Source organism: Gobio gobio, assembly GCF_949357685.1.
Source record: "Gobio gobio genome assembly, chromosome: 13".
Taxonomy (NCBI): domain Eukaryota; kingdom Metazoa; phylum Chordata; class Actinopteri; order Cypriniformes; family Gobionidae; genus Gobio; species Gobio gobio.
In genome coordinates, this window is record NC_137106.1 from 48820257 (window position 1) to 48845745 (window position 25489).

Consider the following 25489-nt stretch of genomic DNA (forward strand, 5'->3'; position numbering starts at 1 on the left):
ATTCTTCAGTCTATAAGGTAACAATAATATAATAAGATAACCTTGTTTGAAATGGGTTTGGCCAAAATAAGATTTTGGTTTTATACTACTAGGTGCTTATACTATATTTATTGACTGGGTTAAATAGAATTGCTTTACTAAAAAGAGACTAAAATACAATTTCCATTGACTAAAACTAGACTAAAATGTCATCAGTTTTCGTCGACTAAAACTAGACGAAAATAGTAATGGATAATTCTGACTAAAATGCTCAGACTTTTAGTCGACTAAAACTTGACTAGACTAAAAAGAGTATGAACGTGACTAAAACTGATAAAAACTAAAATGACAGCTTGACACAAAGGCTAGACTAAAACTCAAATTAAAACAGGCACTAGTTGTGCGTCTCTTCTTCTCCTGCACTTTTTCCAGTTGTGGCGGTTAGCAAACAGTGTTTCATTACCAGTGCCCCTTTTAAATTGGAGTGTGGATCGCATGGGACTGACTGTATTCATCATCTGACTGTGCACTTTGAACCGTGACCGTTCTGGATGAATAAATGTACCGTTCACCTCTACTATGTATTGTAATATCCAGTAGGTCTCTCTGCCTTTAGTTCTGCGCTGCAGACCGATCTCTCTCATTTATTTACCTGCTTGTTCTTGTATTTCTTCAGGTATCGTGGTGACACCAGACACTCAGGGTTGATGTCGGTGGTGATGGGCTCTATGATCTGAGGATCAGGATTCATGTGCTGCATCTTCAGGAAGGACAGAATGTTCTGGACCTCCAAGTTGTAGGAACTATCTGCCATCGTCTTCCCCTTGGAGGCCAAACGACAAGCCGCCATCCACTGGGCGTACTGCTTCTCCTGAAGGACATTTGAATTTGATTTCATTTTTGTACTCTCTGTTTTTATCTTAATTTTAGTTACATTTTTTAGTGACATTGTGTTAGTCATTTTGTCAGTTTCAAAATATTGTTTATCGCCCCGTCCTATGTCATACACTACGATATCTGTTCTAAAATCAGCTCAATATTAAATATAATAACTAGGGCTGCATGATTAATCGAAATTGAACCGCAATCGCGATTTGGCTTATGTGCGATTATGAAAGCGTTTTAGTGAAGAGCGGCTCTTATAACGTGCGTTTGAAAAAACAACACATGTCAAACAACTTCACAAACTAGTCATGTGAAGTGTTCATTAACCTGTTGTCCAACAAAATATGTTTAATAACACGCTTTAACTCACTTCATATCGTCAGTTGAGTGTTTGTGAGATGACATGGCTTCTTATCACAGAATGAGGCAGACAACGCTTACATTTTATAGGCAGTGATAAAGTCAATCAGCACTGCTTTATTATTATGAAAATACCTGAGAAGGCTTGAAGAACTCAAATACACCATATCTTGATGCAGTGGTGTTTATTGTCCTCATGTTTAATCAGTCAAAGCGTTTCTATCTTCCTTTTATTCAGCCTGCAGTGCTAGCTTAGCTTCACATTAGGGATTTCCCATTGGGATTTCCTGAAAACAAACCATTACTTCTCTAACGCAAATGTGGAGTTTCTGCTCGAGGGCGCCCCCATTCATTCCAGTGTGAATTCAACTTTTTGGTTACAAATGAGAAAAATACTTCTCTCTAAATAAATATATATGACAATCCATACGTTTTTCTTAAATATACAGGCGTTTTCTTCCCCACAATGGATGCATAAGAAGCTCAGGTTACACTTTATTTCGATAGTCCACTTTAAACATTCTACTAACTATAAGTAACTTTGCAACTACATGTCAACTAACTGTCATTAGAGTATTAGTTGACTGTCAGTAGACTGGTAGGTTATGGTTAGGTGTTAGGGTTCGGGTTAGTAGAATAAGTTGAATTGTAGTTGCCAAGTTACTTATAGTTAGTAGAATGTCTGTTGGGGGACTAACAAAATAAAGTTTTAGTAAATATTAAGCAGACAGTCTACAAATACTCTAATGACAGTTAGTTGACATGTAGTTGCAAAGTTACTTATAGTTAGTAGAATGTCTAAAGTGGACTATCAAAATAAAGTGTTACCGAAGCTCATATTTCATATTAAAGACATAGACTTTAAGAAATTGATATCACAAATAAAAAGCACAGATTTTTATAATAAGAATTTTACGATAAATCCTTAGACCTTTCTAATGATTTTTAGTCATAGGCTGTCTGCACATTAACAGGTAACCCAGCAGTTTTTTTTTGTAAAATAAATTTTCTGTAAAATATAAATATTATTATTATTATTAGTAGTAGTATATTGTTATATTTATTCTTAAATACTCTATTTTTAATAATGAAAATGTTATTGTAATAGTAATATTTCTTATTTTGTTAAATATTTGTATTTAGCAATAATAATAATCATAATTATTATTAGTCATATTAATATATAAACACAAAATGTTATACACACACACTTTTCATTTGTAAAAAAAAAAAACGCATTCAAATCGCAATTTTAACCAGAATAATCACAATTAGATATTTACCCCAAATCGTGCAGCCCTAATAATAACCCAGTTTAGTGGTGTTGTGGTCAGGTCGCATTTTGCATAATTGCTTGAAGTAGCAAGTAAAAGCAACATGTAACTAAAGACAAGTGAACATGTGAGGTGATTTACTGTGCAATAATGTGTGGCATTCAATAGAAAACACATCTCACTCACAGTATCACACCGCAGCCAGATCTCATTCATACCATCTGCTACAGGAATTAGCAACTTGATGTTGAATTTCTGACCGGAGATGTTCACATCTGGTGTGACTTCACAGCCTACAGAGAAACAGCGGATGAGAAGCAGCACATGTGTGGTCAACAGCATCATGTGTCCGCAGCGGGCGCTCACCTCTCAGGTTCATCTGGTGGGCCGGCGTGCCATTGGCCTCCTCGCGGCTCTTGTAGCAGGAGATTGTGATGTCCTTGAACGTGCACCAGTACTGCTTGTATCCTTTCAGAGTGAGTTTCTTTGGTCTGAGGTATGAGCAAAAGTTAGTCAAAACCTTTAATGAGAGATTATTCTCTTCTGTTGAAAGTAGTGTTAGACCGATATATCGGCTGGCTGATATATCAGGCCGATATTTGTGATTTTTACGTGTATCGGCCGATATAAGGCTGCTGCGTTCGCCGATATTTTTTCCCTGCATTATTTACAGACAGGCGTCCACAGGGCAGCTCTCACCGTCTTCAAACTGTCTTGCTCTCCCTCCCTCGCGCATATTAATCAAAATCAATTGAGAATTGACACGATGGAAAAAGGTCAAAAGACTGAAGTTTCACGTGGAGCATTGGGAGATTTTTTCCTGAATTATCGCTGGTGTTGCTCTACAAGAGATTAAGTGAAGTGCACCTACACTCTATTGGGTTGAAAATGGACTTACCCATCAATTGGGTTGTTTTAAGCAAACATTTAACCCAACCTCTGGGTCAAAACAACCCAATTGCTGGGTTAGTCCATATTCAACCCAACTTGGGTTATTTTTAACCCAGCATTTTTTAGAGTGTAACCATTAAATGACTAGGTTGTAAATAGTTTTAAAATGAAGTATAGTACAGTCAGTGTGCACTTTATTATGCTGCTTGCTTGTTGACACTGTGTGCAATAGTGTAATTATTTTATTTATGCGTAAATATTTATTTTCAAAATTTATTTTCATCACTGAACTCTTTTTTTTCTTATTCGGTAGAACAACTGTTTTTACTATTTGTTAAATATTGTTTTTTTTAGTTCAATAAATGTTTCTTTTTTAAATTGTAAATTTTAAATTGTTATCATCCTGATCATTTTTATGATGTAAATTGAGGGAGCAAAAGCAGTATCGGCTCCAAATATCGGCTCAAGAAAATCGGCAGCCCGTATCGCTCATCGGCTAAGGCTGATGGAAAAAATCGGTATCGGCACTAAAAAATCCATATCGGTCGATCCCTAGTTGAAAGTAAAGTCAGCTCTTTGAGATGCTCTCAAGCCATTACAGTAAAGTACAGTACAGTTCTCTTCGCCTAACATTGGTTGGTCAAACAGGTCTGGTCAACTCACGCCATTGTTTGAGCCAATATTATGTTACATCGGACCCATTTGGACCACTTAAACATTCACACTGTAATTCATTTTGCTGCCAACAGAGTTGTGGAAATGACACCATTTACAGACTAATATATAGACAGTCTATGGGCCCTATCATACACCCGGCGCAATGTGACGGTAAGAGTTTTCTGCTAGTAGCCCGACGCAGTTCTCATGTTCACGTCCAGCTCCACATTGTTTAAATATCAAATGCACAGGCACATCTGGTCACCCCTGGGCTTCTGGTCTGAAAACCAGGTGTGTTCAGGAGCATTGTTGGCGCGTTGCTATTTTGAGGAACTGAAATCGACTGCGCCATTGACCAACACAAACCTGCTCTAAAGTCAATAGCGCAGTACTTTTAGGGTTATTTAAAGGGTGTGTTAGTGATATGAGCCTATAGAGACAGAGCGACACTATAATCTGAAGACCACGCCCACCGGGGGGGAAACAATCCAACGCTCTCCATTGACTTTGCATTGCGTGAAGCGCCTCCTTGTCATTTCAGACTTATAACAAAAAACTGAACAATGTCTAAAAGCGGATATGTGATAAGTGTACAGCAAACAAGCTAAACAAAACTCACAACCAAAAACCCAGAAGTTTTTATAAGCTGTTGACCCAAAAAAACGAGCGTTTAAGGACAAAAAAGTGGATACAGGCCATTGAGACACGTTATATTACACTGAGAACTACACCCACTACAGGGGAACGTAATCAGCGACAGTAAATATAATGTATAAAACTGACATTTGGATATTTGACTTAACAGTGACAAAATGTTGCACACATAGACATATTGAGTGTCAGGATCCCAAAATTGACCCATTCTTCAGCTGAAGCGTCACTTTTTACTGCCTTTATCCACTTTTGTCTCCTTAAAGTCGGCATGAAACGGAAGTTGAGATCGTCTTTTTCTCCTTATTGTGACGTATATCCGAGTGAAACGGCTTCTGAAATTAGAAAAAATGTAGGGCGAGGCTTGATTTCGTCCTTCGGGAATTGAGTGGATCGTTGGAAGTGGGGCGTTGCTAACAAAATGGAGGCAGATTTGAAGTTTGCATTCAGTTGTGGAGAAAAAAATCTATCTTTTAAATAAATGTATTTTCTCTCTAAATCTTTTCTACATAATGTTACTGAGCATATTTCCTCACTTTTCGCTGGTTTATGCTACAGATTTTACTTATTTTAAGCCTTTTGTGGCTTTATTTCTGTAAAGCTTTTTTCTCAGCTCTCCCTTATAAGGGCGCGCGCCGTACGCGCGCTCACACGCTGCATTCCTCAGTGCGAGTCGTCACGATAAGCTGTTCGTCCGACTATATTGAGTAACTTTTACATTTAAAAAAAGCTTTTATTTCTCATATATTTCTCTCCTTTTGCATCAAGTCCTTCTCGAAGAAGGTATTGTGTATACCAAGAAAAATGCACCTAACCACGATCAGTCACATGTTTCTGAGAGGAGGTGCAGAAACGAGACGGGGCGATAACCCCGCCCTCCCGCCATAGCACATGACCGGGAGAGAAGAGAGGTCGTTTCGATGGGGGAGGGAAAGTTAACATATTTGATTAAAGATTATAAGGGTAAATGAATTTTTAAAAAATAATGAAGTGCACAGATAAATCAGTTATAGTAAACACTACAATATTAATATAAAAATACGAATTGTAAAATTTGATTTCATGCCGCCTTTAACCTCTCGTTTTTTTTGGGTCGACAGCTTATAAAAACGTATTTCTGTGTTTTTTAGCTTGTTTGCTGTACACTTTGTCTCATATCCGCTTTTAGACATTGTTCTGTTTTTTGTTATAAGTCTTAAATGACAAGGATGCAGCCTCACGCAATGCAAAGTCGACGGAGAGCGTTGGATTGTTTTCCCCCCCGGTGTGGGCGTGGCCTAAATACGCTCTGTCTCTATAGGCGGTGCACAATGTGCGTACACTCTGATTATTACACAGGGACGCACAGCAGCGCACACACATTTTTAAATATTAAAAATAAAAAGGATTCCTCTCTAGAGAAGAGTCTATCCGCTCGCATGTAAACAGTGAATCCGCCATGGTGTGAGCACAACTGGCTTTTAAAGGGAATGTGAGATGAGCCTCTGATTGGTTTATTGCACTTAATGCCCAAAACACACCCATGAGTCATTAAGAGACTATGGTCAATCCTTTTGGACCATGCGCCTGGTGCGCTGAATGTTTTTGCGCGTCGTTAAACTAGCAAAAGTGGATTCGGACACGCCAGAAGTGCACCTGCGCCATGAGCTTAGATAGTTAAAACAGGGCCCTGAATGTTAAATATGGCAACAGGCCTCGTTTTATTTATATCTTTACACTCATGAAGCCATATGAGACCAAAAACAATAAATCCCAACAATTTCAACTCACTTGAAGACTTTTACATAGTCGGCCAGTTCAGGAATGGATGTGATGTCACCCTGAGAACACAAAGTGCATGAATAAAGTTATAAATAGAGTTGTTGGAGTAACAATACCAAAACTTTATAGATCTCTTATAGTCACAAACCACAGAACAGCTGCATATTGCATACATTACTGCCAGAACAATAATCAAATACGCCATTTTAATTTTATCTAAAACATTTTTGTTGCAGAATGATTTAACTCCAATTTCATCAGCAATATACTGCTATCCAATCACTACATTTAATATGACCAAACCAGCTATTTCTCAATAATCAACTTTGATTTGATCTAACAATTGGAGACTATTGGAAAGTAAAGAAAGTGCATGAAAGCAATGCAAACATTATTATCATTTCATTTGTGCATTAATGTTTCATGTGATGTATAACCTTGTCTAATTCTAATGCTTTTTAATTTGATAGGTTGTTTGTATTATATTCTCGCATTTCTTTGACAAAACAAGTGGTCAGATTCATACAGTGGGCTTGTGCGCCCCACTTTTAGATGATGAAACATGTGTTGGCATGACATGACTCCATTTTTCTGCATCATCATCCTGATTAATGAGTTTGGTGTGTTGTGATGACAATGCTAAAATGTTGTATTTCGATATTTTTAAATTATTATTTTTTTTAAATGAAAAGATACTTTAAATGTGGAATCAAAGCCACCAATAGTTGGCAGCAAGTCACTGTTAATGAGTGAGTCAGGCCGAATTTGAAATCGCCCCCCTAAACCCTCAATCACTATTACTGACCTTAGTCCACTGATCCAGTTCACTTGAAGGAGTGAATGAAAACAAGTGAGTGAATTCGGACACTCAGTATTGCGGTGAATTGTGGGATTGAATGAGTGCACTCAATAACGTCCACTATGGTTTCGGACACCACTACAAATGACTGTCCCCTCACATAATGCCCTATTTGAGGGTATAGGGGACGATTTCGGATTCAGCCATTGAGATTCAAAAGATTAATTCAAATGGATGATTCATTCAGGAATGAATCTTAATGAGTGAGTCATTGAATCATTCACTCAAACGATTAATTGAATCAGTAATGAAACACCGCCGTGTGTTGCTCAGAGATGCAAATAAGATGGTGAAATGTAAGTCACTTAAAGGATTAGTTCACTTTTAAATAAACTTTTGCTGATAATTTACTCACCCCCATGTCATCAAAGATGTCCATGTCTTTCTTTCTTCAGTCGAAAAGAAATGAAGGTTTTGGATGAAAACAGTCCAGGGTTTTTCTCCATATAATGGACTTCAGTGGGCTAATCAAATTCGATTGTTGTCATAGATGTATACGTAGATGCCTCATTAGCGCCTGCACGGATCATTAGAATGAGGCACCTACTATCGATATATCTATGACCAGGCTCGTATTTTGACCTCACTTAGCGGAAGTTATGGCGGAGCTCAGAGACGATCACGTTCGTCTGATAAGAGGTAAAATAATAGCATAAATACTGCTCGGTTTCTCGCAGAAGCTGATGGTTTGGCTTGATAAGACCCTTATTCATCACCTGGTGTCGTTTAAAGCCCTTTGAAGCTGCACTGAAACTGTCATTTGGACCTTGAACCGTTTGGAGCCCATTGAAGTCCATTATATGGAGAAAAACCCTGGACTGTTTTCATCAAAAACCTTAATTTCTTTTTGACTGCAGAAAGAAAGACATGGACATCTTGGATGATATGGGGGTGAGTAAATTATCAGCAAAAGTTTATTTAAAAGTGAACTACTCCTTTAACTTCTTGTTTATTGAACTGTTGTATAAAATCAATATTGCGTTTGTAATCAAAAAAACGTCACTCTTCGTGTGACATTAACTATATGCAATTGTATAAATATAAAAGACATACAGAGGTATTTTTGCCCCTTATCTTGAATATTGAGGGCATTATAAATGCATTTCAACAGACTAAATTGCGCAGTGAAAGCGTGCACTATAAATGCACAAACGCACAATAACCTACTTGACTACATCACAGTGTGTGTGTGCACTCTCTAGATGTGTTTTATGAGGGACATACTTAATCATTTCAGATTGCACATCGTTAAAACAACAATCCCAGACTGTATATATCGCACACTCCTATGACTGGAGAGCTTCAGTACCAGCGTGTTGGACGTCTTTCCTCCCTCGAGGGTGATCTCCAGGTCTGAGAGAGCGGCGTCAACCTCATCAACCTCCTTCTCACTGTTGTTCATGTGATTGTCTGAAGACATGATGGACAGCTTGTTGATGTGGTACTGCAAATAAAAACACAAATCAAAATAATTCATCACATTCATATTGTAAATTATTCATTGCAATATTTAAAGGTACACTATGTAACTTTTGGCGAGCTAGTGGTTAATAAACAAAACTGCATGTGTGGAAGAACACAAACTCTCTGTCACGCAGGTACTGGGTAATATATGCTTATTATATCAATTTTGAACAGTGTGCCTTTAACTCTCTCCACATCTAGCATTTTCCCACTTAAAACTGAATTTGTCAATGCAACGCAACATTTTTGTGTTTGTAAATTCTGACATTTATTTAGCATTATCATGAATTGGTTTTAAATTGTATTCACAATGCCCCAAATATCAGGCTGCAAACACTGCAAAACTTGTATAAAATTAATGGAAAATCAAACGGCTAATACAATTTGACGTCGCGAGATGGACAATATATTTATCCCTGTTCCATCCTGCATGCACATTGTTACTGGATGATTTTTCCAATTCAATATAAGTGAATTTGCCACTAAAATGTTTATGTTAAACGTCACAATATGTTTTGGTTAATTTATTATGTATTTGTGAAATTGGAATTTTATTTCATATTTGTTTTGAAATGTTTGTGATTTGGTTTTTAAATTGTATTCACACATGCAAAATGGCAAAAGTCTGTCAAAATAAATGTAAAATAAAACGGCTAACACAATAGACCCAGTGTTATTTAAGTTTTCATTTTAGTTGTATAAATATTTTGAATTAATCTTTATATACTGTGTGTATATATATATATACACGTTATAATATAATAGTTCACTTCATATAATAGTTGTATACCTTAAACAGAAATTAGAAATGTTGACATTCAACAAATAAAAAACAGTTATTTTAAATTGTACAAATATTTCATAATATTACAGTTTTCTATTTGAATATATTGTAAAATGTAATTTATTCCTGTGATCAAAGCTGAATTTATCATCATTACTCCAGTCTTCAGTGTCACATGATCCTTCAGAAATCATTATAATATGAGGATTTGATACTCAAGAAACATTTATGATTATTATCAATGTTGAAAACAGTTGTTATTTTTTAGGATTCTTTTAATATAAAGTTCAAAATAACAGTATTTATCTGAAATAGAAAGCTTTTTGAAACATTGTACTACCGTTCAAAAGTTGGGTCAGTAAGATTTTTTTTTTTTTGGGAAAGAACTTGCATAAATTAATACATTTATTCAGCAAGGATGCATTAAATCGATAAATTGATCAAGTGACAGTAAAGACATTTATAATGTTGCATAAGCTTTACATTTCAGATAAATGCTGTTCTTTTGAACTTTCTATTCATTAAATAATCCTGAAAAAAAAATGGTTTTCAACATTGATAATAATCATAAATATCTTTTGAGTATCAAATCATCATATCTGAATGATTAGTGAAGGATCATGTGACACTGAAGACTGGAGTAATGATGATAAATTCAGCTTTGATCACAGGAATACATTACACTTTACTATATATTCAAATAGAGAACAGTTATTTTAAATTGTACAAATATTTCACAATATTACTGTTTTTGCTCTATTTTGGATCAAATAAATGCAGCCTTGGTGAGCAGAAGAGACTTCTTTTAAAACAAACTAAATAGTACAGTATATATATATATATATATATATATATATATATATATATATATATATATATATATATATATATATATATATATATATATATATATATATATATATATATATATATATATATATATATATATATATATATATATATATATATATATATATATAGTTTTCATGTTAATTTTAGTTACATTTTTGTCATTACATTCATATTTTTATTTCAGTTTTAGTTCGTTTTTTTGTTCAGTTCTTAATTTTTGGTCTTCAACATTTCAGTTGAATGCCCACATTTCTAGTTTCTTTTTAAGTGAACTATTATATGAAGTGAACTATTATATTATAACTAATATTTATATTTTATATCAGCTTTATTTCAATTAACAGAAATGTTTTAATAGTTTTCGTTAACGATAATAACCTTCCTATGACCCGAGATGAACAAACAACATTTTTTGAAGGTGAAGCGACTTCATCTTCTGTATGAGTTTAAAGCCTGACTTCATTCTCCTAATTAAAATGAGCTGTCAAACGATCCCCATGGTACTCCAGTGAACAGCTGGACTACAGAATGACCTTACACTGATACGTGCAAACGTTTGCCGATGACAGCTCCACTTTCAAAATGGAGGCTGGAAGGCATTTTCACGTCAAAATTTCTCTGCTCGGATAAGAGTGGTTAGTATGTGAATGACATGGCGATTTCTCTCAACAGTTAACAGACGCGCTGTAATGCTGGCTAAACTTAGACCTGCTGATGTTTGATGTTGACGAGCTCTTCTACCCAGAGACACGGATCAGTCTTATATCCACTGACACAACGTGGCGCGGACTGATGGGGAGGGACAGACCTGACTAATTTAAACTCGCAATACGTAAACAGAGCAAGTCGACACCACTGATACATCTCCAGAAATCCCTGCTGGAGAAACCAACACCTCCTTAGTACATCAGGCTGCTGGAGGCCCTGGGTGGTCTTCCATGTCCCACCTCCGTGTAACAGACGCCCTCTCTATATTTACTTGATGTGAAGACAGTGAGGCGTCCTGAGGTGTTGTCACTCAACATTTATGAGGGTCTGAAATAGCAGGGTCATCGTTGGCCAAAGGGCCAGTGAAAACAAACGCAGCACTGTATAAATGTGGAGGCCAAGCGCTTGCACACCAGGCACAGAGCCCATCTAATTCATTAACAGAGGACCTGAGTGAAGACTGCAGACTGTCAGGCTTACACAGCGATCCTAACAGACATATATTCTGACGCGTACAAACCTGCAGGGCGGCGAACATCATCATCTCTTCCTCGGTGCATTCGATTTCCTCCAGTAAGATGGCCCACTTGGCCTGTTCGTACAGCTGGTTCACCCTGATGGCATCATACTGTCAGGAGAGCGTTAAAAACATTAACATAGCACATGTGTGTGAATACATCAAATCTGTTCATCATGTAAAGTGATCATGTCTCTTCTGAAGACTTGAGATTAAAGCACTCCATTCATGTGGATTTATTTTACAATCTCCTTATGAACTTTTTGGATAGAGATGCACTGATCGTCGATTTTCTGAATGCTCGGGCCGGTGACCTGTGTCTTTCTGATGTGTTGCTTTCGTCAACAAAAAGTTTGACTAAATATCGTCGTCAGCGAACCTTTATCACGTGACTAAACGAGAAGAGACGCAACGTAAATGCTGGTCATGTGACGATGACTATAATTAAATGTATAACGCAATACTGTTGACAAATAAAAACGAGACTAAATGTGGTTCACAAAATAAAAACTATGCTAAAATGTCTCTTCATTTTCATTGACGAAAATGAGATGAGACGAAATGTTATAACGTTATTTCGTTGCATTTGGTCGCGTTATTATCATTATTTTGCAGTATTTCTGTGCGTCTCTCTTCAAACGGCATTATTCGCTGCATTGTTCAGAAGATGCAGCGGCGGCGAGTTAACAACAAAAAAACTAAGTTAAGTCTGACACAGAGAAAGGAACCGATGGCCGGCCAGTTGGAGTTCGTAAGCCCTATTCGGACGGTAATTGTTTCTCCTGCGATCGTAAGATGTTTTCATCATTTCCAGAGGTTAGTCAGGGATTTTATTGTCGTCTTAATCCAGAATATCAGAGTTTTTCTCCCACCACCCGTGTAAAAATCCCTGGGCCGAATTACCTCCTGTTTTTAGACAAACACCAAGGTCGTGTGGTAATTTAATTACCGTCCGAATCCACAGTTTTCAAGAATACATCACTTCAAAATTCACTGTTTATATACTTTTTGGCCCCTGCGGAGCACCGTACGGTTGCGCTTCGCTGTCATTTGGATGCATTTTAAAGATCTAGATTCTAGACTCTTATAACTGAAATGCTGGCAAGTATTTACAAGAGCAAGATATTTCATCACCGCTCAAAAAAAAAGAAAAGACAAAGCACGTAAACATTCAAAATGTGCCGTTATAACGGCAGCGATTATATACGTTAAAATAACCGCAGCATTATGATTACCTCATAAGCGAATAAGAGGCTGTATTCACTTATTTCCGCTCATTTCCATGCGGAATAAAATGTCATCCTTTATTTTGAGATAAACGGAAAACCATTTTAACTATAATGTGGGTCTAATTTTAAACAGATTTAAATAATTAAATAATAATTAGGATATTATTTTCCCATTATTAAATTAAATATGCATTTATTCTTATTACGACATTTGGAAAAACTTCATTACATTGAAGTGGAAAATAAAACCGAATGTGTTGTGGAAAAAGATGGGGAGAAATGTGGCCACAAAAATCACAGGAAAAAACACCACGAACCTTAAGAGACATCTCAATGTTATTATTTATTTTATTTAAATGTATATGTGTGTACTTCTAACATGTTTAGGTGGTAAAATACATTTACCATATAAATGTATTAATTTATTTAATAAAATGTATTTATTTAAATACATTTTGGGTTTGGCTAAAAGAAGATTTTGGTTTTATACTACTAGGTGCTTATACTATATTGACTGGGTTAAATAGAATTGCATTACTAAAAGAGACTAAAATACAATTTCCATTGACTAAAACTAGACTAAAATGTCATCAGTTTTCGTCGACTAAAACTAGACGAAAATAGTAATGGATAATTCTGACTAAAATGCTCAGACTTTTAGTCGACTAAAACTTGACTAGACTTTAAAGAGTATGAACGTGACAAAAACTAATAAAAACTAAAATGACAGCTTGACACAAAGACTAGACTAAAAAAAATTTAATTAAAACAGGCCGCAAAAAACAACACTACGGTCCGGCAATAACGTCAGCTGTGTGTTCTCCCTAGGGATGGGTATCAAGAACTGGTTACATTTTAAAACCACTTCCAATTTTCCCAGAACCAGTGATTCGATAAACACCCATTTCGGTTCTGCTTATCGGTTCCTGTGTGCATATTTTATTAAGATTTTAAACCATTCAAGCTCAAAAGACTAACGCGGTGTTGTCCGTGTCCAAAACGTGCACACAGAAAAGGTGATTTTAAACATTTGAGCACAAAGAAGACTCGCCACACACACACACACACGCGCACACACACACAGAGCATCTTCTGTTCTCTTCCTGGTCTTTTGCACAGCACACAAACGGACAAATACACACAAAAATATGTCAAAATATTCCCGTACACACAGATGGTTATGTCTCGGGGTTCGTACAGATACTGTAAAATGACATTCCAGGACTTTCAGGGACTTTTCAAGCACTATTTTTTGGTTTTCAAGGGCTACAATCAGAGATCGAACTTAACAAAACAATATCTTTATTATTTTTTAAGGACTTTTTTAAAACTCAAATTAAAGATAAGGTATCCAGTGTTTCCCCTAGGTTTACAGCTTTGGGGGGGGGGGACCTCCCGAAACTACTAGTGTCGTGGAGCTGGAGTGTTACGGATACTCGGTGTTGCCATAGACAATAAATAAATTAATTAATTTGGTAAATAAATATAAACAAACATTTTTTATACATCACACAACTATTTACAACACAACAGAGGTTTGCTTAGCTTGAGTTTTTGCTCTGGATTTTGTTGCTTTTAAGAAAAAAAACCCTAATTTTTGCCCGTTTAGGTTCGTCACCTTCTCCATTGCATTTTTACATTTTTACCATTAAAGTTACTACACGCAAATCCGTGTTTTTTTTTTTTTGTTTTTTTTTTGGGGGGGAATATATTTCAGGGCTCAATGCTAAGGATTTTTTTCAGGGGTTCAAATTTTTACTTGCCCTGTCAGAATTTTCACTGACCCCACCACAAAAAAAAGACAAATAAAATAAAATAGGCCTAGTATTGTTTTTGAGCCATATAAGCTTAATAAATAAGGTTATGACTCTAAAAACTAAAATCCTAACTCATATATTTTTTTATAGCTATTGTTAAAGACCGTCAGTAATAAAATAAGAACAAATAATCAAATTATGAGCAAAAGCACAAATAAATACAGCAGAACAAACATATACAAATGAAATAAACAGTTATTTTCATGTAGGTCTAAACTAGATTGTCAGGTACAAAAATAGTAATCAAATGTAAAATATCACTGCATAGTCTGCATAAAATTATATGTCACTGCATAAAAATACAGATTAATCCTTATTTAAAGTTATTCAGTCAAGAGCAGTGAGTGATTTTTTTTTTTGTCTTTTGTTATCTCAATATTTGTATAGCCAATGACGATATTTTCCGGCTTTCCGTGTGTTCACTGTTATACGGTAGGGGGCGCTGTAGCGCATTTCCTGCACGAGAACAGAATCTCCTGATCAAAACACTGCCGAAGAAGCAACGTGCGATATCATAAGCAGATGCATATGTAAAATAACGCGATCATCACCATTAAACAGCATATACATCACAACTGCCTAATGTTATTGAATGAACTGTCAACCCAGGACGAGTTACAGGACTGTGAAGCTTTGGGGTGTTGATGGACTCGATCTACAACATCTGTGTTTTGTTCATCGTTCAGACGTAACGTTAGTCTTTTACAAAAACGTGCTTTTTTCAGCTTTATGCTCAAAATGTTGCTTTTTCATGAAACTTGTAACATTCAAGTGTTGATTAAAAAAATAATATATGAAGCTGGAATAAAACAGTGGGTCAGTTCTTTCTTTTGATATATTGCATGTTTAGATATTCTGTGGACAATTAAAACTTACAAACTTGACCATAAATGCTGGCGGTGACTGGCAAATTTCATGTTTACGTTGATTTAAAAGACCTAACCGACTATGTTTACGATGATACTCAACAAGACAGGCATTTTGATATAATTTTGTGTGAATATTCGCGCGCTGTGAGACGCGCGTGTGTGTATGTGTGTTGTTGCTGCCCTTCGCGAGTATCAAACTGAGACACTTTCTCGTCTATGAGCGCTTGGCTTGAATATTTAAATTGCCAAGGCTTAAAAATGCGCAAATGATCAGTTTCCGTGAAGATGCAGCTCTGGGAGTGTCTTTCACGCTGGCACTGAACCATCGGGCAATTCTTATTGTCGACCGTTATGACAAATATTTTTTGTCACTCATTCAGGGGGGGCGGGGGGTCGTTTTGGGAGGGCGGGGCGCCCCCCCTGAACAATGGTAGGGGAAACACTGGTATCTAAAATGTATTTTATAATATATATATTAAATACAAAGTTTCTCGTGTCTCTTATTGTTCAATAAATTATATTTATATTATAATGTTGGCGTACTTCAGTCTAATGGAGGTTTATCAGATGGGCTGCAGTGTTCATTTTTTCATGAAAAAAAAATTTTTTTAGTTAATGGAACTGGAAGATTTCTTACGATTTCCACCCTAGTTCTCTCTCTCTTCTGTCACACCCGCTTCCTCTCATTCATCTCATTTGCTCTGGTTAAATAGTGCTTGTATTCCTACAGGTTTCGCTCCCACGGCAAAAACACGTGCACAACTGAACTGCATAAAGTGACATTTGTGAGTCGCAAGTACCAAAATGAGTGGCTTACTGCGCTTAAACGGTCAAATACACACAAAATCAGTGCTTGACGTGGGACAAAAATAAAGTGCTGGTACTCACAAAAGGGGGCGGGGCTTTGTTTGGGGGGGGGGGTTAGTGTGGTTATGGGGGGATTGTTTAGGCAATAATTCAAGAAGGTCAATATTTTAAAGCTCTTTCTAACTTGTACTCAGCCTTAAAAATAACATATTGTTCTTGTAATTGTTTAACTACAGCATTTGTTACAATAAGGGTTTATTTACAAAGCAAGACCATTGACGGCTCATTACCATGCAGGCCAATGTTAACTTTTTCTTTCTATTTTTAGGATTTGTTATGAAAAAAAGCAACAGAGTTCGAAACAATAGCTACAACATGCCACAGATATACATGTTTAGTGAAAAATCAATTTCCTTAACTGATTATCTATCATAAATTATATAACTAGTCATAATTTACCACAATAAATACAACAGAAAGTGATAAATTCTAGTAAATGTGGTCATCATGAGTTTAAAAAGCTTGCAGGATGATGTTTTAGTGGCTGTTTTAGATCATGTTGGACTTTCTCTGTAGTGTTTTACTACATTCTCAACAGAATTCAAATGGGTCGCACATTTCATCATCAGCGTCGTGCAAATCTGAACACTTTTGGAGCGTGCTGGTGAACGCACCTCCAGTGATTCTCACGCCACTTCATTAAACAATTGGGCTTCATTCACAGTCATATTGCACAGACAATTGATCCGTTATAAAAGTGAGAAGTAGTGGTATGCAAGAAAAAGAGTAAAATGTAGAAGTACCGAATGAATGAATGTATGAAGAGTACCGCCCCACTTCAAGCACGGCACAAAATTATATGTAAAAAATGCCCATATTGGCAAGTATTCAGTTGACAGTCATGTTTTGGAACCTAACTAATTGAGAAAGATAACGCAAGTTGTGTAACACCATATTGGATCCGTGCATGAGCTCTTAAAGTGACAGCAGCCTAATAACCCTGCTGGTGTCAGTCATGTTCACCAGAGAACAAAAGACAAAGAAAATCACTTTCTGGTCTTGACTGAATAACGTTTATAACTACTTTTTTTTTTTTTTTTTTTTTTTTTATTTGATCGGCAAAGAAAATTGCAAACAGTGCATCTCTAGTTTTGGGTGACTGGACTTTCATTGGAGGGACAGAAATCTCTCAGATATCATTAAAATATCTTAATTCGTGTTACAAAGACTAATTAAAGTGTACAGCATAAGGTAAACACTAAACTTTAATGCGTAGTGTTAGGTTTGTTCAAATATAAGCAATAGTAATAATGGTGTACGACTAATTAAAAGCTTCCCACAAACATTTTCTAGATGACTTTAATAATATGCCATTAGACAGTCAGAGTCATGTTAATGGCATTACACTGAAATAAGCACGATAACAATGTTGAGTTTTCAAACATGCACCGTTCACATGTGCTAAAGCGCAGAACACACTGACCTTTGGGTTGAGGTCAAAGAAGCTGTGATACTTGAACCGGAGCAGAAGAACCTCGTTCTCCTTCACATCCTGTTCCATCAGTGACCTGGAGGAGTCCAGCCACCTTCACAAAGACATTCAGAGGAACACAAATTAAACCTTTCCTGAATCACAGAGTCTTCACAGATCAGATCTGCCCCAACTTACCCCTGGTTGATCTTGGCCTTGTCCAGGAGGGACTGTGGTTTGTACATCTTGATGAGAATGTCTGGTGAGGTGATGGGCTGGCTGACAGCGAGGATGCTGGGATTGCCTTCGGACAGCGGGCTGTCTCCAAACCATGCTGTGGTGGGGGACAGAGGGCTGCCGTCCCGAGAGTCATAGGTGGGCGTCATGGTCTTGCTGTAAAGTCCAGGACTAGAATAGATGCTCCCTGAAATTAAACATGTCCATTAGTAAATGCCTAAAACTGGCGGCAACCCATTCTCATGAAAAGCCAGGCGGAGGGCTGGGTGGAATGACGTACATATTATGCAACAACAGAAATGTTACAACCAAAGTTTCAACCCTTTTCACATTTCTGGGGTTCCCAGTCATCATGGATGTGTGTAAACTTCTTTAGTAATGAACGGGAACTACAAAAAAAATATAATTTCTGCCTTCGCGTTTGCTTCAATAGCAAACAGGGGAAAATATTGAGAGATTGATTACATTGGTCAAAAGAGAGAAAGATGTTTTATGTAATTTCATGCCAAAGTAATATGACACAAAATATAGTGGTACAAATGTGCAATATTAAAACTAAAATGAAATATACAAATAAGCTAGATTTACAAGAACTGTGGAAATGCATCACCACAGTCTGTGAAAATGGTCCATTTATATAGTCCTTTAATGTCCTTTAATGGTCCAAGTCCTTTAACGTTTCTACACTGATGTCAACTGTTATGAACAATATTATTTTTTTGGTTTGCCTCCATTATAATCTGAATAAAAAGATAAAGCAGATTATAATATTTAACCAGATTAAATGGACATTTTTACATTGCTAAAAAACAAAACATTTGAATTGGGTTGAATTTTTTGCACAGTAATTATTTAAAGCTGCACTATGTAAGTTTTCCGTCCACTAGAGGTCGCCTGTTCAAAACAAAGGCGTGGTTTGATGACGGCACGTTTGAGCGCAGAATCTTGGGTCATGGGGTCTTCAGCTCACAGCCGGTGGGAAAGAATCGGGACAGGACTCGGGCAGAAATCATGTTGATGTGATTATTAACGTTACTGTAGTGAAGCAGAGCAGGACGAGTGTTGTGGAGCTGAGGAACCGCTGGAGCGATTGTTAATAAGATGAACGCAACACACGCCTCGCGAGCAGCGGGACTTTTATTATGCCACAGTCGCCGGCGCCACTTCCTCTGGTCATGAGTGTGAGGTAACGCAGCTCTGTTGATCATAGTACACACATCGGAGTGTGTTGATGATGGGATGACGTTACTCTGTGCGTTCTCTCGCCGGCTGACACTTATGAAACTGCAGTGAGAGTAAAGCGTTTCTGCAAAATAAAACTGGAAACCGGGGCTAACGCAGATATGATGTCATCGACAGGCGACTCCCTCACACGTCACGGTTCCTTGGTTAAAATAGAAACTAGTGTTGTCAAAAATATTGATATTTCAATATGTATCGATACTGAAATATCTGAAACGATACAATACTCATTTTCTACAGTATCGATACCAGCAGCGCTCTTCTCTACGACGACAGTGAGTTGACACACACCCGCCTCCTCCCATTCGGTCCAGTTAACCCTCTAAACATTGCGAACGCGTGTTCTGCTGGATTTTTCCTCATGACAGCGTGTTAGTGTTGGTGTGACGGGTCTGAATTTCGCGCGGGGTTGCACATAACGTTAATTCTACTCATTCCCGCAGATTTTGCGCTCGCATCTGAAGCGCACACACGCCGTAATAAAGCTGCCTCTGACATACAGGGGCAAAAATTAGCTCCTTTTTCCAGCTTATTAATGGTCAAATACACTCAAAACATGTCTCAATGTCCATCTTGGTGAGTATTAACGTAAACACAGTCGTAACCAGTTCAGGAAGAATGTGTAGCAGGAGTGTTTGGGATCCATGAGTGCGTCAGGTCTTAAAGGGACAGCAGTTATTTATTATTCAAACTACAAAAAGACAAACGATCACTTACTGCTCTTGACCGATTAACTTGTGTAACTCTAATGGATTCATCTGATTATCCAATTATCCAATGTTATTTTAAATTTGATTACTTTGTTTTTTTAAATTCAGTTTCTTACCTGAATACTGTTAGACCTTCCTGAAAAAAATAAAGCAGTCTATTTCATTTGTATCTTTATTAGTCATTTGTTTATTTGTTCTTATTTTATTACTGTTTACTCGTCTTTTTAAATTCAATTTAAAATCAAGCTTCCTTGTGCTGTAGCTATTGTAACACAATTAGTTAGCAAATATTTGTGAGACTATTGTAATGGTAATTGATCAACGTTTATAAATGAGAAAAACCTTAAAAGCTTTATCATATAAAATGATCTCTTTTGAAGAAATTTTTAATCGCCTAGACTTTCAATAGACGGAAAAAAAAAATAATATATTAAAAATATATATTTGACAGTATATGCAGCATTTTTCCCCATGGTATGGAATATCGATACTTTTTTAGGTATCGTATCGAAGTTACAAATTCCAGTATCGTGACAACACTAATAGAAACATTTGGGATATTGTAAGTACTCAACTGAGCAAAATTTATAACACTGATCTAGTGGTTTTTGGATATTTTACTGAAAAAATGTTACATAGTGCAGCTTTAAGACTAAGATTTTGTCATACCACCCACTCCTAGCCAGATATCCAAATCCAATGACTGAAAACCACAACTGTTGTTCACACAATCATCCACATGACTGTACATTTCTGATCAAGGCAGCATGCAGAACACACGGAAACACAGAGCATGACTGACATCTCTATGAACCCAGTGAGCATTCAGGACTCCAGTCCAGCTGTTATCTTCATAGATTAGTGCAGCATCACTCTTTAAACGCTCAGTTCTGCCTACAGGACCTTATATAATAGCACAACGGCATAAGAGGCCATGGTATATTGTGAATATAATCACAGCTGAAGGCATTGCATTTAGTTAGAAATGTGAATTTGGCAAATTAAAAATCCCACATGAATCCTTTTAGACTACTGGCAGCCCACACAAGACACAAAACCACCAAAATCAGGTTGTGTGAGCAATAATGCAATGCAAAAATAAACTAGCTCTGTAATTTTATGGGAAGACACCATCATCCCTCAACGTTTAAAACTTGTTTACGGTCATAAATCAGAAAAATCACAGTTACAACTACACATTCTTCTCTAGCCACTCAAGTGGCCAATCACAGCGCGAGTAAAACAGAAGCGTTCAGGCAAAACCACTTATGTGGCAGTGGGAGGCCACAGTGATGTAGCGGGACAGGAAGTGCTTTTGGGGCGGCAGAGGTCATGAGAAAAGAGAGCGGGCTGGAGGAGACATGAGGGAGGGCTCCCAGCCTTTCTCAGAAACTCGGAGGAAGGTCACTGGAGGGGTTTCCACTCCCTGAAGAATGACCATCAGCAGCGTTAGGATGTTTACTCGACTCCACGCACGGTTTAGGAATGCAAAGTCAAATAACTCCCAATCCACAAACACACATCACACTGATGCTTTAGCTCAGAATCATGTCTGTAGGCACGCATTAAAACAATTGAGTGAGTGTGAAGGAGTGTTCACTCGGTCATGCCAAATGTCAAGCTGTTTTGCTAATCAATTAGATCATTACAGTGTTTGCAAGGCAGCAGTGTCTTAGAAAGTCCTATTATTATTATTATTATTTTTTTTTTTAGTTCTTCACAATTTTCTGAAATTAATTACAGATTGTATTCATCTTTTGTTTCATGGACAATTTCCGCCTTATTTTTGCTTTACATAAACATCATACTTAAAGAATTGTAAGATAAAACTGTGTGTTTGTTAGAGAGCTTGCAATGGGAAAAAGTCTTAAAGAAGATGCAACAGAAAACTGGATATATATATATATATAGAAAACATTCAAGTTGAACTTTGAACATACAACCATTCCGTTTTGAAGTGTGAGGAAATGCAGGCCAGATCACAATGAAGTTTGCATTTTCCCAATATTTACCATAATGGCATTTTTCATGTCACAACTAAGGACATTTTCTTTTTCTTTTTCTGTGATGATTTAGCACCAATGAAACCAGTTGCTGAGGACATTCATCTTAGCCTTAAGGGTCAGTCACACTGTACTTTTAATTCAACTGACTTATTACCATTAATACACAAGCCAATGTGGGATACCGGAAACACAAGCTCATGCACATTTTGTTGCACAAGTTTGGTCAAGTTTGCAAGACCTCTTAGCATAATTAAAAGAATGAAACCTTTAAAGATCTGCAGAATTGCAGTGTTGCAGTAAAGTAGATTGCATGTGTTTACTTTTTGGATGAATTGCATGTTCGATTATGTGTCAAACTATATGCAAAATATGTTAAACAGGTGTTTTATTCCTGCAGCGATTGTACAACTGCACCCTGATCTGAAGTATGTGCAGAATAGTGTGAATATGTATATGCATTTATTTATATTTATATATATATATATATATATATAGTAGGGCTGTCAAAAGATTAATCGCGATTAATCTCATCCAAAATAAAAGTTTGTGTTTACATAATATATGTGTGTGTACTGTGTGTGTATGGTATGCGTATTTGTGCACATGTACTTATGTAGATACATGAATGTATGCCGTTACTTTTATATATTTACTTATTTTAATATGTTTAGTTGTTTATTGTATTGACTTATTTTAATACACTGAATGTTTTAGCTTGGACTAAGGGGTTGAGTGGTATTGTCTTGATGCATGATGTGTAATGTAAGTGTGTATTATGTTTATTATGTTAGTGTATGGTATTTGTAACCGATAGATATTGTGATTATTGGTTGTCTATTTTTGTCTGGTGTTTCTGTCGCTGCTGTAACATCTTAATTTCCCCCCAGGGATCAATAAAGGAAGTCTAAGTCTGAATGATGTTTTCTAAAAAGACGCCACAGGATGTGACATTATGACCGTTGCAGTGTCCGTACACATTTCGCATGCTCAAAGTCTTTAGGTGTGCAATCTGATTTGCTTACGGAGTGTTCTTCCTTGCATTTACTTGAATTTGTGAGCGGCCCTTTATTTTACTATCAGTCTCCCTGTGTATTTGACTTTACCACTATCTGTTGTTGCCTTGCAAGCACTGGTATTTCCTTCCATATGCTCTGATGAAATAAAGGCCTTGCAGCCTGTAGGAATGAACCTGATCTGAAACTGTATTCAAGCACATGCTGTCCTCTCCACACTCGTCTCAAGTCTTCCCTCACATGAGGGTGTTTTCCTCACTAACCCATGTTCCTAATATGGATAATATTTTTGAGTAAGCCTGTTTGTTTTTACTACCAGTTATGACGAGCTCCTGATAATAGCCTGCATAATCAATATCAGTATTGGCTGGGTTTAAAAATAAATAAAATTGATATTTGCAGGAAAATCCTTGACCTGACCTTTCATTCTTTTATCTTTAACTATAGATTTTAGGGCAGAGTGAGACCATTTAAACAAGCCAAACTGTGAACTGATAAGCGGATGTAAGGGAATGCAATGTTTGGGCAAAGCTCATCTCATGACCCTCATCAGCTGAGGTGTCACTGAAGCAGAGAGTCAGGTGACCAGAGCCAGGGATTTCTGCAGTGGTCATGTGACTGCTCCAGCTGTGAGGTGAAGGAAGCAAAGCAGGAAGTCAGAAAAACAGTGAACCTTACCTTTCATCGGTCCAATGTATAGTATCTCAGAGGCTTGGGGAATGAGAGGAAATGTAGAAAAGAAAAAACAAAGAGAGAAAGAAGGGGAAATGAAAGGATATATTAAAGAGATTAACAGTTTGGAGGAAAAAGGAAAGTGTTAACATGCAAAATGAGACAAGACTTTAGACATAAAAACAGTTTCACAAAGAAAAGAACTAAAACCTCAAAAAAAGAGAAGGAAAGTCTCTTATGTTCACCAAGGCATACAGTAAAAACTGTAAGATTGAATATATTGTAAAATGTGATTTATCCCAGTGATCAAAGCTGAACTTTCAGCATTATTACTCCAGTCTTCAGTAGCCAGGTTTCCATCCAAGGATTTTTCATTTTATTTTATTTTTTTTCGTTAAAGGTTTAGCGTATCAAAATGTCTACCGATATAGCTGATGGAATTTAACATATTGATCATTTTTTGGGCTTTATCACATAAGGGCAGTTCATACAGTCCTGTCAGACAAGCTGTCCCACTTCTGATTAATATTTCATAATTTAGTAATATTACCCGTCAAAATTTGTCTGGCTATCACCAGCCCAAGCTCAATTTAAGATTGAACATTAGTCTGCTCTGTATTTTCTACTGCACAAGAGGCGTGATAAACGAGCATAAATTAAATGACTCTGTATGCAAATGGTTAGTCCTTCAACCAATCAGACCACAAGAGGCGTGATCAACGACCCATCGCTTCTCTATCCGTCATCGTGTTAAACCCGCCAATAGCGCGCCAGGTGGATAAGCCAGTCTGTGATTGGTTCCCGCAAAAGTGTAACAGAAGCAGTAGAAATGAATGTACAGGTTTCCAGACTGAGTTGCAGGGCGAAATTAAATCGCCGGCAGATCATGAAAATAGCAAGCAGTAAATCACTCTCATTACTTTCTGCATTTTACAAATATTTGGGATGCTAAAGAGACGATATAATTTGCGATATATGCAAAATTATGTATGGAAACGACTCGAAGGCAGATTTTTTTAGCGATACAACCATAGACTATAAAAAAAATATGGACGTAGCGTCCGTGATGTCACCCGTAGGTTTCTGAAGAGAGTTTTTTAAGCCTAAAGTCTTGGCAGCAGATAACTGAAAATGGGCAAAGAGGCGGAACGTGGGCGGAGCTAAGGTGCCTGGTTTCTGAAACCACGCCCACCTAGCACGACCATAGTGACAATCCACTGGTCACTCAAGTGGCCACGCCCTTAATTATGCAAAACTTTAAGGCTTTATATAATGTAAACAAATGAGTGATAAAACAATTCACCCCCTCACAGTCGTCATGAAGGGCAAAATTTAGCCGTATAGACCAAAAGCACTTTTTGTCCCAGACTGTAAACATGTGTTCTTCTGCTGTAAAGTTGGGCATTTTAACATGAGCTCAATGAGATTCTGCTCCTTCTGGAGTCTGTCTCTAGTGGCCAGTCCATGAATTGCAGTTTTAAGTCAATTGGATACAACAAAACGTGCGTTTTTTGGGGGGGATGATGTCCTTACGCACGCCATTTTATTGGTAAAATGCCAATTGGATGGAAACAGGCTGGTGACAGCACATTTCAAAATCTTTTATTAACGCATATTCACTTTGTCTAACAAAAAAACGCAAAAAAGTGGATGGAAACTTGACTAGTGTCACATGATCCTTCAGAAATCATTCTAAAATGCTGATTTGCCGTTACGGTTTTTGCTGCTTAATATTATTGAGATAATATTATTCCAGTTACACCAATTTGTGTAA

At 37.0% G+C, this 25489-nt stretch overlaps 1 protein-coding gene across 4 annotated transcripts in view; it reads right to left on the reverse strand.

Annotated features, from left to right (window-relative positions):
* Positions 1–25489, reverse strand: part of fermt2 (FERM domain containing kindlin 2) — a 100456-nt gene that overhangs the window by 18283 nt on the left and 56684 nt on the right. For 2 of the 4 annotated variants that reach the window (XM_079833457.1, XM_079833456.1), the window contains exons 5-13: positions 23722–23754; positions 18034–18259; positions 17848–17950; positions 11646–11753; positions 8627–8761; positions 6468–6517; positions 2865–2989; positions 2685–2791; positions 632–850 (exon numbers count right to left, since the gene is read on the reverse strand). In XM_079833457.1, coding sequence (XP_079689583.1) covers positions 632–850; positions 2685–2791; positions 2865–2989; positions 6468–6517; positions 8627–8761; positions 11646–11753; positions 17848–17950; positions 18034–18259; positions 23722–23754 — 1106 coding nt within the window. The remainder of the gene's footprint in view (positions 1–631; positions 851–2684; positions 2792–2864; positions 2990–6467; positions 6518–8626; positions 8762–11645; positions 11754–17847; positions 17951–18033; positions 18260–23721; positions 23755–25489) is intronic. The other 2 variants (XM_079833459.1, XM_079833458.1) reach the window with 1 other exon arrangement.